The sequence below is a fragment of the Microtus oregoni genome, unplaced genomic scaffold (assembly GCF_018167655.1).
Source record: "Microtus oregoni isolate MIOR12 unplaced genomic scaffold, Mior012 000011F_ref0000422, whole genome shotgun sequence".
Lineage (NCBI taxonomy): Eukaryota > Metazoa > Chordata > Mammalia > Rodentia > Cricetidae > Microtus > Microtus oregoni.
In genome coordinates, this window is record NW_024543070.1 from 50209251 (window position 1) to 50224165 (window position 14915).

Sequence of the window (14915 nt, forward strand, 5' to 3'; positions counted from 1 at the left end):
GTCGTGAGATTCCCCACCTAGGAAGAGCCTGAATCCTAGCTTCACTGTCGACCCATTATAAGACCTGACCAAGTCATGTGAGCCCCCACACCTCCTTTTCTCTCCTTGGTAATGAGGGTCTGTGAAGACCAGACAGCACCTACATGGTGGCTCTTGGATTGTGCTTCCTGGTGCCCTCAGTGTTCCGTGCATCTGTGACCTGACATAGGGGTGCTGGGCCTCATCAGTGTTCTCAATGTGGACCCAGAGAGAATGGTGACATTCCAAGTCATTACCAAGCCCTGTCACCTTGAGAGATGAGACAAGCTGGGCCCGCACTGCCCAGCTTGGCTCAGTGTCACCAGCAGAGCCTATGCTTGCACTTGGCTCAGACATGCGAATTGGGCTGGTGATTCTCCTGGGCATTTTATACCTCAGACACGGATGGAAAGTGAGCAGATGGCAAGTGTGCCATGCCAAAATGAAACCCGGCTGCAGGCAGTTAAATCCCCTCCTAGGAAGGCAGCTAAAAGAAAGATGTTTCCTTTCTCAAGTCAATAAAAACTTGATGGGAAGGAAGTACTTATTTGGAGAAAAGTAATAAATGAGTGGCACAGGTCTGGTCTTGTGAGCTGGGAATGCCTAAGGCCTGCTCATCCTGTCCTCCAGGGTGTAAGATGCAGTGGGGACCCTGAAGGCCCCGGGCAGAGTGTCTCGCTGGCTCCGTGAACGGCTCCTGGTCAGCAGAACTGAACAGAGGGGAAGAAGTATAAGTTTGAGACAGGGTTGCAGCCCATTAGTGAGTGACATGAGAAGCAAAGGTGGCGTCCCCAAGCTGGGACTGGTACCATCGCTGTCACAGCTAGCAAAACCTCAGGAGGAGGAAAGAGTAGCAGATGGGAACCCAGTCTTCCAGAGCCCACCTCTGTGCTCTCTGCCGAGATCCAGTCCAAACTAGTACTGACCTCAGATACCTCGTACAATCTCAAAACAACAATAATCCAGATTCATGCATGGCCTCAATTGGCTCCAGCTCCCACTTGATGTGAGAGAAGGGAAAGAGGAAGCTAGGAGGAAATGGCTGCACTTTGTGTTTTTGGTGTGAATTCCTGAGTCCTGAGACTGCTGGAAGAAGGGATTCGAGTGCAGGAATGCTTAGCCCAGTGATTAACTTTACCCATCAAAAGTTCTTTCTAACAGTGAAATAGACCACAGGCTGAGCCTGACATTTGTCCAAGCCTAAATTTTTGCCTAGGCTGTTTTGAACACTGATACTTATGCCTGCTTTCTAAGCATGAAATAATGTTCTTGTTCTCCTGGGAGTAACACATGTTTATGCTTGGGGGCAAATCAGCCGATTGCTTTATGATTAACCCTGAAGTTGAACCTAAAAAGCAAGAGCCTTACATTAAGAGTGTTGACAATATGGTTGAAAATGGGCCTGTTTCTTGTTAAAAAGTACACGTGTGTCTACATGAACATGTGCATACATGTGTGTGTGTAGGAGTCAAGTCCTGACTGGGTTGATTGCCTGTGACCTAGGGTTCAGTTTTTAAGTTTGAGAAATGCATTAAGTGTATTTTTAGCTTGCAATTTCACTTGTAATTAAAGCAATATTTCATTATGAGTAAAAAATTTCAAGTACACACACTCTTCCTAAGATAAAACACCTTTAATTATAAAGCAGCCTATTTTCTTAGGAAATGTTTTATATCTTAGAAGGGAATCAGTGATCTTCACAAGTGAAGAACCTGACTGTTTTCCAAATTGCTCAGTTCTCACCTAAGAGTAGATGTCACAGAGCCTTAGACAGTAGCCAACAGAGTAGCGCCCCCTTCACACTTGAGACAGGCTAAACGGAAGACTAGACTATGGACTAAATTATTTGGACCCCACGCTTTCAGCTGCATGGACATTTCAGCTGGTGCTATCATGGTCTCATATCTGGGCCGTACCAACTTTTGAGTGTCGGGGCATGAGGCCCAGAGTGGTCCCCTGAGACACATGGCACATTCAGTTACCACTCTGGTGCTGAAGTTTGCTATGAACATGGAGTAGCAGCAGGTGAAAATCTTTGGAAATGACTTTGAGCCACATAAAGTTCAGGGTGCTTTCAGGGAGGTAAAGGCAAAAGAGCATTCTGAGCTGTTGACACAGGATCCCACCACAAGACTCCTGAGCCCGGTCCTGTCTTAGCTCAGGACTCCTGACCACTCTCGTCCACGCCCCTTGGGCTGCTGCAGTGATGGTGATGGGTCAGTCCCTGCCGGTAGCCTTGCTCTGCCTTCCCTGTGACATGTTCAGGGTCTTCCTCTTGCTTCCAGACACTTCCTGGGTTAGTTCACACCCTAGGAACATGCATGTACACGAAACAGTAATTCTGGTCTGGCTGGTACTTTCCAGTAGACCTTGGCCAACCCAGGTACGCTTAGACTTTCCAAGATAAATGGGAATCTTAAGGGGGGAGTATTTCATCCTCTTCAAGGACAAGGACTTTAAGATGCACAAACTGAGGAACCAGAGCTTAAGGAAGAAGAGAACTGTGGGCAGGACAAACAGGACAAGCTGCTGTCACCACGGCTGAGATTGCTGCTCGTGGCCCACCTGAACTGGGGAGCCCTGAGTTCTAACAGTGCTGGTCATCTTGGCTTTAATAGCAAGCATCCTGGTTTCAGAAAGGCCTTTTAAAAGTTGGGTCCTAAGCAGCCAGCCTTTTCCAAGTGTTGTGCAATTCCAGTTTGTCTTTAAGCTCTGCTTCTGATGTTTTCATCTTTTCCTAAAGCAATTCTGAATCATTAATGTAATTAAGAAAATATTGTCTTGAGACCATTTTTTTCTTTCTTTTTTCTATTTATTTAATTCACATATGACACCAAGGCTGCAACATAGGAACTAAGCACGCAGTGCTGGCCCAGGGTGGCTATGGGAACACTTTCTCCTTGGCCTCATTCCAGGAGCGCTGGCTGCTGGATAGGAGGAGCTTGTGCCTCAGCTTCACAGACCTCCTTATTTGGGGCTTCTCCCCGAGATAAGCCCCTCAGCACACTCATTGGAAGCCAGTGCCACCTGGTTTGTCACACACTGGAAATCAGGCATGTTTGCCAAGAACAGATGTCTCCTTTGTATCTCCAGTGTTGCTACCCCTGTTACCCTGAGAGAGGGGCAGCAGAAGGAGCCAGAGCGAACTGTAGTGCCTAGTGGCCACTGGCTGAGGGCATATCTTTTCTGGGTTTTCACTCTCTGGCCAGCCAGGGCATAGGTTCTGTTTTGCAGCCTTGTGAAAGTGTAGCTTCTCAGACCACTTAAAGTATGTAATCAAGTGACCTGTTGAGTGTCTGTATGCCACAGACAGGGGGTGGCACTCTGACCCTGCCCTGCCCTTGCCTAGGAAACACACTGGAGAAGAAGGGTGGCAAGGAGTTTGTAGAAGCTGTTCTTGAACTTCGGAAAAAGAATGGACCGTTGGAAATAGCTGGAGGTAAGGTGGGCGGGCCCTGTGCTCATCCGGTGTGGCTTGCACAGTGCTCGGGAGGAGCTGAGAGCAGTGCCACTTGTCTGTGAGGAAGACGGCCTTGACCCCTTAGAACGTAGCCCGTGCATAGTCAGCAGGTGAAGGCTCATGAAAACCTCCTTCATGTGCAAAAAAATTTTAGTAGCTCCTGTCTGGTGTGTCTATCTCAAAGGAAAAGGAATTATAGAAGCCAAGGCTGACAGATCTGAGAGCTGGGAACAATCGAGGGTGAGACTGAGCCACCTGCAAGTCTGCTGGTGAGCCACCTTCCTCAGCCTTCCTCAGCTGTGCTTTTAATGGGAAACAAACACCCATTTCTCATGTGCCATAACCACCATTCTTGGCTGGAGAGGGAAGAAAAAGACTGGGGACGTCCATGGGGGATGGGCTGAAATCCAGAAGTAGGGCTCAAGTTTGGGAACCTTGGGGAGTTAGGTGTGAAGAACAAGGCTTCCTGTGTCCATTCAAGGGGAGGGGGTACCTGCTCTGCATGAAGACAGACCCTCCCTTCCTCATTTCAAGCTCTTGTTCCTTTGTTTGTTTGTTTTTTGAGACAGGGTTTCTCTATGGAACTAGCTGTCCTGGAACTTACTTTATAGTCCAGGCTGGCCTCAAACTCAGAGATCTACCTGTTTCTGCCTCCCAAATGCTGGGATTAAAGGCGTGTACCACCACCAACCAGCTTTTTCCTTTCTTACTCTACAGTCCTGGATGCCCATTTTGTCAAGGCCCTTTTTTAAAAAAGTAAATCTTGACTACATGTAGACATTAGTAATTATATATAATGTCTACAGAGGTCCTTTCAGGAGAAACAGCTGGCCTTGCCCAGCAATGAAATACCACCTGCATCCTTACTAGTATCAGCATCCTGTGGCATGGGAATATGAACTTTGATCTGTGCCGTGGGGCACGATGGGCAGAGCACCAATGAAAAGGCTCTTCTAGACAATCCCACCTAAGGCCAACCTTGTACGAGGGTAGGGAGGGTGGACACAGACAGCTGACTACAGCAGGGGCTACTGGCCACTCCTACCCATGCACCCATTGCAAGCCCACGAGAGACTCTTGGCACATGCTATGCTCTGATGGGAGGCAAGCCTGGCACAACCAGAGCTGTGACTGAAGGAAGGATGTTAGATTTAGAATGGTTCAGATTATTTTAATAGAATTTTTATTATTAAAAGGCAGAAACAGGTAGATCTCTGAGTTTGAGGCCAGCCTGGACTACAAAGTAAGTTCCAGGACAGCTAGTTCCATAGAGAAACCCTGTCTCAAAAAACAAAGGAACAAGAGCTTGAAATGAGGAAGGGAGGGTCTGTCTTCTAAGCTTTCTAAGGTCTTGATTCTAAGCTATGAGGATTTTGTAGTTACCCAAGCTGTTCTCAAACTTGAGGACTCAGGTGATGTTCTTGCTGAGATTATACCTGACTTAAACTGTTTTGAAAAGTATAGGAGCTAATCCGTTAATGTGTTTTTATTCTAGCCCTCTCCCACCCAATTTAGCCCTAGCTTCAAATGCTCCTTAGGACTCATGTCACCCTTTAGCCCAGAGCGTGGGAGCCTATGGAGCACAGCCTTATAATTGTTATTGGCACCACAAGACCCTTAAGTGTCTTACGATGCCCCTGGGGCAATGCTGATTATTCAACAAGAGTGCCTTCCTGTAGAGGCTCCAGCACTGCTCCAGGAGACACAGAGACTGGTTCCAGCTCATGCAAAGGACAGAACTGAGGCTGTGCCCTTAGATTTCACGTAGGAGAGGAGACAGTCATGGAGCTGTGCGTCTGGAAACCAGTCCCTCCTTCAGAAAGGGAAGCAGGGCTCCCTAAAGAGCCAGTCTTGTTCTGTCATCGTGGACAGGAGCAGGTCACACAACCAGGCTGCCGCTTCTGCAAAGCCTCACGCCCAAGGCCGTCTTGACCCATGCATAGGAAGTAAGACATAGTTACTCACGAACATTCAGTGGAACTGATGTGAAAGCCCCACGCCATGCTTCTGAGACAGGGACTGCAGACATTCCTCTGCAGCTCCTGGAGCAGCGAGTTGAATGCCACTGCTCATGTGGGGAGATGCCTGAAGCGTGGGTCCCAGGTCAGGCTGATGTTGGAGTCATAGCATGGGCACAGCTGCGACTGCAGCTGTGTCCTTGGACACAGGACCACAGAGGCAGCTAAGGGGTCACTCTAGAGTGGGAGAGAGGTGTGGGTTTGGCCTCCTGTGACATGTGTCGCTTTCTGTCCCTTCCAGCTGCTGTTAGTGCAGGCCATGGCCTGCCTGCCAAGTTTGTGATTCACTGTAATAGTCCAGTCTGGGGTACAGACAAGTGTGAAGAGCTTCTGGAGAAGACGGTGAAAAACTGCTTGGCCTTAGCTGATGACAGAAAGCTGAAATCCATCGCCTTCCCGTCCATTGGCAGCGGCAGGTATGGGCACAGGAATGGGTTTTCTGTAACGATGGCCCCCTTCAGAAGCACAGTCAAAAGAATGCCAAGGAAGCCTCAAGTGGTGTGGTGGGGTTTCCTGCTCTTCTGGGGTTTACCTGGGGAGTCTTCCAACTGCCTGAAACTCAAGCTTCAGGGTAACGTGCTTCTCACTTCTGCAGACACCTGTATGCAGATAGCACATACAAATATATACATACACATCATTTAAATAAAAAGTCATTTAAAAATACAGTGTGCTGAAGAAGAGTTAGAAAGACCTAAAACTCTGTGACAGCAAGTCTCACCACAGAGGAGTCTACAGACAGACAGACCTCACAGGCTCTAAGACTCCGGTGGGTTCAAGCAGGAGGAGGAAAGCAGGGAGAGAGAAAGACCTTTCCAGCACACACCTGTAACCGTGTGGTTGTTGAAACCGGGATTGCCGTAGAGAGTTCTGGCAAAGCCCTCGTCTTAGTGTTCTGCTGCTGTAAAGACACACAAAGAAAAGCATTTCCCTGGGGTTGGCTTATAGTTCAGAGGTTTAGTCCATTGTCATGGTGGGAAGCATGGTGGCAGACACGGTGCTGGAGAAGTAACTCAGAGTTCTACATCTGGATCAGCAGGAAGAGAGCCAGCCACTGGGCCTGGCTTAAACTAATGAAACCTCAAAGGCCATCCCCAGTGCCACACCTCCTCCAGCAAGGCCACACCTCCTAATAGTGCCATTCCTTATGAGCTTATGGGGTTATTCAAACTACCACATCCACTCCCTGGCCCCCATAGGCTTGTAGCCACATTAGAATGCAGAAATGCATTTAGTCCAATTTCAAAAGTTGCTGTAGCCTGTAACAGTCTCAGGCATGTTTAAAAGTCCAAACTCTCTTCTGAGACTCATGGCGATCTCTTAACTGTAACCCCCTGTGAAATCAAAAAGCAGATCATATATTTTTAACATGTAATGGCACAGGATACGCATTACTATCCCAAATGGCAGGAAAAGGCGCATAGTGAAGAAATACTGAACCAATGCAAGACCAGAAACCAGCAGGGCACACTCTAAATGCTGCATCTCCATGTCTGATGTCAAAGCGCTCTTGAGATCTCCAGCTCCTTTCAGCTTGCTTATTGCAGCACACTTTGACCTGGGCTGGTTCCACTCTCCATTAGCACCTTTCCTTGACAGGTATCCTGCGACTCTGGTATCTCCAACATATTGGAGTCGCCACAGGAAATCCGGGTGTCACCTTTACAGCTTCATGCAGTGACCTCTAGGCCTCCATACAGGGACACCCCTGACACATGCCTGGCCTCCTTAGCCATAGAGGGAGGTGGATACAAAGTGGGGCAGAATGAAAATATCCAAAGACAAGCTCTCGGGGCTAGGCCCTGCCCCAGGTCTTGTTCATCATGTGCCCAGGTGGACTATGAGACCAGTGCTGGGACAGTGTACTCCTTCTGCAGCTGAGGCAGGGGTCGGACTTAGCCATAAACCATTCCTCGGCTCAAGTCCAGACTTGGCTCCTCCATGCCCTGCTGACTAATGGCAGAGAAACTCCCGTTGGGCATCTCAAGGCTGTTTGGGGGAGGTTTGAGAGCTGTGCCGTGGAGAGGGACAGGGTTCCTCAGAACATCAGGCCCTGAATCCTCTCTGCTACCAGCCTGGGAAGGCTGGGGCCAGGCATGAAGCACAGTGCAGGCCCTGCAGGGGCTTTGCTGGCAGGAGCTGAGTCCTCAAGAAGCTTACCTGGGAGTCTGTACTGGGCGAGTGGTGTAGCTCAGACAGAGCCCCTCCTCTACCTGAGTAGGTTGGGATAAGGGCAGTGACTGTCTGAACCCTGTGTTGTGCTGTCCTCCAGGCAGCCTCTGTCTTGCAGGTTAAAAGCATCTCTTGCCAAACATTGCTTCTGCCGTCAAAAGAACCGTGGAAGGCAGAGGCCCCTGCTTCCCTGGGCAGCGCTGAGATCTCATTACCTAAGTGACTCCATGATGGTCAGTCTCTAGCTGTTGCTGACCCTGTTTCTCTGAAGCCATAGCAGACAGAGCCCATCCCAGCCGTCCCTCCCAGGCCAGGAGCTGTGGCAGATTCTCTCTGTAGCCTGCACTGGTGACAGGCCCTTCAGTCCCCAGTGTTGTTCACATGGAGACCAGAACCAGACTCCGCAGTGTAGATGAGCTCGAAGGACTCCAGCTCACACCTGTTCCTGCAGCTCGCTCACACCTGGCAGCACTCTGCAGGTGCCATGCCAAAGCAGGAGCTCAGCCCAGCAGAGCTGGGAGCCCCTGGGAACTCAGTGGGTGGCTGTGTCCTCTGAATGTCTCCACTCCAGTCTCCTGTCAACACTGTGTGTAGACAGCATTTCAGATCGGCACCAGAAAGCCGAGTGACAGCTGACATGTAATACCAGCTCTTGGAAGATGAGGAAGGAGCCTGGCTATAGTGTGAGACCCTACCCTATCTCCTGGACACACAGCAGAGTTGAACCTTCCAGTGCCCTTTCCCTCTGCTGTGCAGGTATCTGCGAAGACAAGTGTCTAGTCATGCCACAGAACTTGTTATAGAACTGGATGTGTTACAGGTGTCAGGACCCCTCCCAAAGTAGATTCAAGATCTTTATTATTTTTTATTTTAGCAGAGCTTCTGAATCGGAGCTTAAGTAGCCATACTTGCCGGGCAGTGGTGGCACATGCCTTTAATCCCAGCACTTGGGAGGCAGAGGCAGGCAGATCTCTGAATTTGAGGCCAGCCTGGTCTACAAGAGCTAGTTCCAGGACAGGCTGCAAAGCTACAAAGAGACCCTGTTTCAAAAACAAGCCATACTTATTGCTTCCACCTCCCATAGAAGGTCTATTGTTTGGCATTATGTTAATGTGCTGTGTGACCTCTGGTAAATGAATCAGTCTCTCTGTTCTGGGCCTTCCTTAATAAGTGAGGCCATGGGGGTCTACCCTTCTTCACAGATGGTTCAGAGGCTCAGTTAATTAATGTTTCGGATGCGCTTTGATCTGCCCTGATGAAAGGTGCTTCTGAAGAGCAAGGCATAGCACCCTTTATCGGAGGTAATAATTTCACGCTCTTTCATATGGCTATTGGGAAATTCTTAATTGAAGCATAAAAGTAATTCCCATAAAAGAACATCTGTTATTACAAACTTATTTACATTTTTCATGGAGTAAAAGTTTTTAAAAATAATCAATGGGAAGCTTTTAAAGGGCAGAATGCCAAAGGCAGCACATGTGCAGGCTCCCCGGCCACATCTGTCAGGCAGACCTCGTCCCACAGCCGTGCAGGCAGCTGCCCCTGCTTTCATGGGCAAAGGATGGGATTATATCTGGCCAGCCAGTAAATCACAGGGGTGAAGAGGGGAATAAAATGACTTGTTTGTGGCATCCAGTGTCTCTGGCGTAGAAGTCAAGGGAACACAGTGACACTCTGGGGAACACTTCCCAGAGACACGTGCTGGCCTGCTCCTGTCACCTTCTGGTTTTGCCTGGGGCCAGTGGAGACCCCATGCCTGTAACCCTGGTCTTGGTCACACCTTGCCATGTTAGACACAAGGAAGGGACCCATCTTTGGCAGCACACAGGAACTCTGGCGGGGCGGGGGGACTTGAGCTACCCCTCCTTCTGATTTATGAGCATAGAAGGAAAGCTGGTGTTCTTCAAACACCATTTATGGGCAACAGAGCCCCGGGCACTGCGAGCCGCTTTCTCTCCACTGTTAAATCCATTCAAAGGTCAAAGAGCGAACTTGGAGGGCAAGGCATGCACCTGAGGTCACACAGCTCATCCTTGGCTGAGCTAGAGTTTGCTGTCAGGCAGGCTGGACCCCCTGGTGCCCACTGTGGATAGATTTTTCTGGGAAATGTGATGAATCTCAGCACTGCCTGAGCTGCTAGGGCACAGCAGTGTCCTGTACCCAGGTGTGGCACCCACTGTGAAGTCCCATGGCCTTGTGGGAATCGCACACATGAACACCGAGGTTCCAGTGCTCTTCGCTGCTCTACAAGATGTAGCCTGGGCAGCTTCACAGGCAACCACTCAAAAGCCACAGAGAATGTGGGGAAATGGTAAAGTCTTGGGGACAGCAGCACGGCACAATAAAACTCCTAGCCGAAGTGATCATATAGGTGACAGCAATGTCCACCCATTACCCAGAGCTCCCTGCTTCTCCTTCCAAGACACCTGTCTGGGCTCTGTCTCAGATGTGGCTTCTGACAGGTTTTCTGGGGTCTCCAGCTGGCCTGCTTCTCACAATGTCCCTTAACCCCCTGGAAGTGATAAGGCTTAGCAAGGCCTACACAGGAGAGGACTCTGCAGACTAGGGGAGCTGGAACACACCCCATATATGGGTCTGCCGAGCTCAGCTTTCCATGGACCCATCTGCCTGACCTGACCGAGCCCTTGAGATCCCTTTGCACTAGCCCAGGGAGACTGGGGCCAGATGAGGAGAAAGGGTGCTTCAGACACAGCAGGGGTGACCCAAGGGACACTCACATGGCTCTAGTGTGTGCCAGACAAGGCCCAAGATGGGTAGAACAGAGAGTCTGGGAGGGGGATCCCAGGTGGCCCTAGCGGCCTCTCCTCATCCTCATCACACCTGAGAACACCAGCGCTCACATCTTGATGCTCTTCCTGCCCACGAGCAGCTGAAGCCTGACTCTACCTCCAGAGCAGAAGCCCTGAGCCCTCTCAAGTCTTCAGCTCACCCAAATTAGAGAGGAAAGCAGAGACCTGTCAAGACTGGAGTGACCATTCAGACGGGAACTGAGGCAGTACCTGTACCAAGGAGCTCGTGGTATACATGCCAACAGCCAGACCCACAGTTCTCCAGTAGAGCTGGGCACCATATCCTGTTTACAGTGCTTACGGTTGGTTGTGATACCAACAGCAGCCATCTAGTCATAGCTGTCTGAGGGCTGGGACCCACCACAGGAACCTTATGGATGATCCTGGGCCACACCCCGATGCTTAACACACATTATCTTGTCTTGCCCTCTGCCTTCACAGGGCTGGGCAAGTCACAGACAAGGGATCATTGTACAGCCAGGAAGTCTGCATCTCTCGGCTGCCCTACCTCTACCATGGGCTAAGAGCATGTAGTCAGGTCTCCTGTGTGCTGTACGAGGGGCTAGCCATGGCACTGTGGCTACAGTTGCCCTCACCTTTTGCAGGGATGGTGGGTGAAGTGTCAGCATCTCACACATCTGCCAGCAGCGTGAGGAAAGTCCCTGCTTCGCTTCTTCCTGCTGTCTCCATGGCCTCAGCAGGCTGCTTTAGGGCCTGGCTCCCTAGGATGAACGGGTTCGCATACGTGCAGGGCAGGGCAGCAGGAGGACATGCTGGGTGTGTGTGAAGGGTGCTGCTGGTGTAAACTTGCAAGTCCAGACTGGCAGCCCTGCCCTGCAGCCTGCATGCAGAACATGGTGCCAAAGAATAGCCACAGACCCGAGGGAGGGAAAGCTGCAGGGAGAGCCCAGCCAGGACTGCGTGACGAGGTGTCCATGATGCCAGCACCAGCTACAGGTTCAGACTTAGGGTACAGGAACAGGAAGGAACCTTCCTCCAGCAGTAGTTACATATCCCTTCCAAGAGCCACAGAACTGGAAAGTACTGAGGGTCTGTCCATAAACACTGACCAGCAGTGTACCTAGAGACTGGCCTTGCAGTCAGGGAGAGGCTTGGACCACAGGTGTCTACATCACCGCGCTCCCGTGGGGCTAAGGTTAGAGCTGGAAGCCAAGCACAGCAGCTGACTGAGCACACAGGAGGGCATCCTGAAACCCAGTTCCTCAGGCCCTCCTCCCGCTCTGCTCACCTGAGCATGCGTGAAGAGACAGGCAGGCCTGTCTCCGGCGGAGCATGGCTCTCGTGGAGCATGGCCTGGATCTTTACATGGAGAGAACAGCTCCCCCACTGAGTTCTCAGGTCCCATCTATCTAGGTTATGCCCATGGACTGAGGTCTGCCTGGTCTAGCAGCCGTTAGCTGATCCTGAGTGAGGGTATAGCAGGGCACAGGGACACCCCAAAAGTTAGTTGTGGCCTGCACTGCTGGGAAGAGCTCTTGACAACTGAAGGGCAAACTTACCTCCTCCGGCAGCCGCACCTGGCATACTCTCTGTGCTCCTCCATACTGAAGGAAGTCATGGCCCCTGTGCCCAGTTGACCGTGAGACCTGAGAGAGTCGCCTTGGGTGCCTCACTATAGCCCGTATTCCTGTCCTGTCCCTGACATCCTGCAGCCTGGCTAGACTACCAGGGTCACTATTTCCCACAGCCTGGGAAAATGCCCTGAGGGGGCACTCTACCCTCTTAAGGATGAACTATGTGGGACTGCCCCAGTCTCCTGGGTGACAGCAGGTCACAGAAGAGCATTTTCCTGTGGCCCTGTGACACCTTGAACACTAGCAGCTATGGAGAATGTCACTCCCCAGGTGGTTCGGTGTCACAAGCACATGGTGCAGAAGGCTAGAAAGTGTTAGGGAAAACATTGCCACTCCAGTGTGCAGACCACCCCACCTAGAAGTAGGCACCCACCCAGGAAGACCAGCCAAACCAGCAGGCAGACCAAGACAGTAGACTGCAGTAAGCAAGAGGATGTCCATGACAGCTACTCTGAGTGTTCGATTATTTCCGCCAGGCTGGCACCCGTGCACTGCAACTCCTGGGGGTGCATATGCAGTGTTGACCAGGACCCGAGTTCATACTCTAAGTTCCAAGCTCTATGGCATTTTCAGTGGAACCACACACCAGTGGCAGGACACTGATATGGAGACTTTGATGATATCCTGAAGTCAAGACCCAAAGTTTTGCTCTGCAACAGAGTGGCTGCTCTGCCTTGAAGATGGTCTCTGGACCAATAGCCCTTGCTGCTGACACCCAGTAAGAGAGCCATACAACTAGAGGCCAGAGCTATTTAGAGACACCCCCACCCCACCCATGCCATGATGGCTGACATTGACGGGACTCTAACACTGGTTCCAGGGACAACAGAAAAGAGAAGCAGAAGCTTATGCACCCTTGACCATCTTGTGCACGTTCAGCGTCCCTACTTACTGATACCCTTCTATAACGTTCCCTGGGGCCCTGCCTCCCTGTGACGATTGTATCATATTCTTCCTATGCCCACTGTTAAATGCCTGTCATCTTGTGAGTGCTGGATGGCTCCGCCTAGATGATGAGCTGCAGTAGCCATGCTTTTGGTTTTAAATGAGTTGCTTGTTAAGCATGCAGAAAAACAGTGAGCCGCAGGTAGACAGCAAACACCAGACCAGGTGAATCGACCCCAGAAGCCTAACAGAGAGGGCGGGCAAATGGAAAGGAGTTCATAGTAAGCAGCTGTAGTTATCGGATGGGTCGGCTGTGATCCCCATTTAGACGGTTCTGAGCAGTGCGTCTAGCTTCTTTTTCCCCCCTGCAGGCATTTTTTATAGTATGGTTAGAAATGGTTTGCCTTCTGGTGTGCTCAAGATCTCTGTTCTTAATGTCATCGGGCTGTTACTCTTGGCGCTTGTATCAGAACCAGTCTTCCTCAGGGCGAGGAGTCTAGGAGGGTCCCTGAGATGGTCATGCCCTGAGACGAGAGAGGTCACTCCCAAGTACAAACAATACATGACAGCTCCCTAATCGACTTGTCCCACAAGGACTCTCCATGAACACCTCCAGAGCTCAGTAAACTCCAGCCCAGAGCGAGGACCCTGCAGGGGAAGCCGAGGTGGGCTCATTGTGGAGCCCTGAATGCTGACCACTGTGTTCTCTCCTACAGGAATGGGTTCCCGAAGCAGACGGCGGCCCAGCTCATTCTGAAGGCCATCTCCAACTACTTCGTGTCCACTATGTCCTCCTCCATCAAAACCGTGTACTTTGTGCTTTTTGACAGTGAGAGTATAGGCATCTATGTGCAGGAAATGGCCAAGCTGGATGCCAACTAGGCCAGTGACCCCTAGAGCCAGCACAGACCATGTCCCCTGCCTCCAACTGGAAAGAAAGAAAACAAAAAAATAACCTTTGCTCTTACTGGGAGGTGGGACTGCTTTCATTTTCAGTTTTGCTCATCTAGGGAAAATAAGGTTTTGGTTTCCAGTTTGATTGTTTTGGGCCTTCTAAAATGTTTTCTGTTAGCACTGATAGTCAGCATTGTCCTCGTTAAGCACTGCGTTCCAGACCGTGTCTGACTTAGTTAACCTAGGGGATTTTATAGTTTTCCTTTAATGAAGTCCTGATTAACACAGAGCAGTGGGGAGGACGGTCCCTCTCCTGTGTCGCAGCAGCAGGAAGCCCCATTTGTAATGTGTGTTGTGGTGCTTTACTGTACACCCAGTGGCGTTCTTTTTACTATGTTTTTTCCCTCAGAAGAAAAATCATAAAATTTGCAACAGACCTAACTTTTGTTTACTTTTTGTCTTAATGATAGATTTGAAAATGAAAAATGTTAAAGACAGAACTGAATCTGTTGTCCTTAATTATATTTGAAATTTGAAATTTGTGTGAGTTGATTTAGTAAAATGTCGAACTGCTGTGACTGGCATGTTTTGCATTATTGTACCTGAGTGTCCCAGGCCAGTCTCCCTAGGACGTGGGTCTCCTTATCCTACAACCCAGAGGTTCCCCGATAGTCCCTCTGCCTTGGCCAGTAGGTTGGACATCTGCTGGCCCAAGAGGTGTGTAGAGAATTCATGTAGGAAGCTTCAAATCTCCCAAGGGTGGTCCGGGTGTCTGCCCCATTTCACAGAGGAGGCAGGCTGTGTACCCAAAAGCCACCTGGGTGGTAAGTGGCAGGTACAGAGACAGCCTTGGTCTCTGGGCCAACCTCCTCCTACCCTCCTACCCCGTCTGACTTGGGCCTGGGCGCTGCAGATAGAACTGAAGCCTCAAGCCCTCTCCTGGTTTATGTTTGGTCATAGCCCTGAAGGAGGGTCCCTGGCAAGAGGGTCCCCAAAGACATTGTGCCACTACCAAGATCCCAGGATGTCCTGCCACTCCAGGGTCCAAATGTCTTAGCGAAAT

The 14915-nt window shown here is 50.4% G+C and overlaps 1 protein-coding gene across 4 annotated transcripts in view; it reads left to right on the forward strand.

The window, feature by feature from the left end:
- LOC121453341 (core histone macro-H2A.1) overlaps positions 1-14425 on the forward strand; it is a 65761-nt gene extending 51336 nt beyond the window's left edge. For all 4 annotated transcript variants that reach the window (XM_041660046.1, XM_041660047.1, XM_041660044.1 and 1 more), the window contains exons 7-9: positions 3368-3457; positions 5738-5912; positions 13675-14425. In XM_041660046.1, coding sequence (XP_041515980.1) covers positions 3368-3457; positions 5738-5912; positions 13675-13840 — 431 coding nt within the window. In that variant the 3' untranslated portion in view covers positions 13841-14425. The remainder of the gene's footprint in view (positions 1-3367; positions 3458-5737; positions 5913-13674) is intronic.
- Positions 14426-14915: the final 490 nt, after the last annotated feature.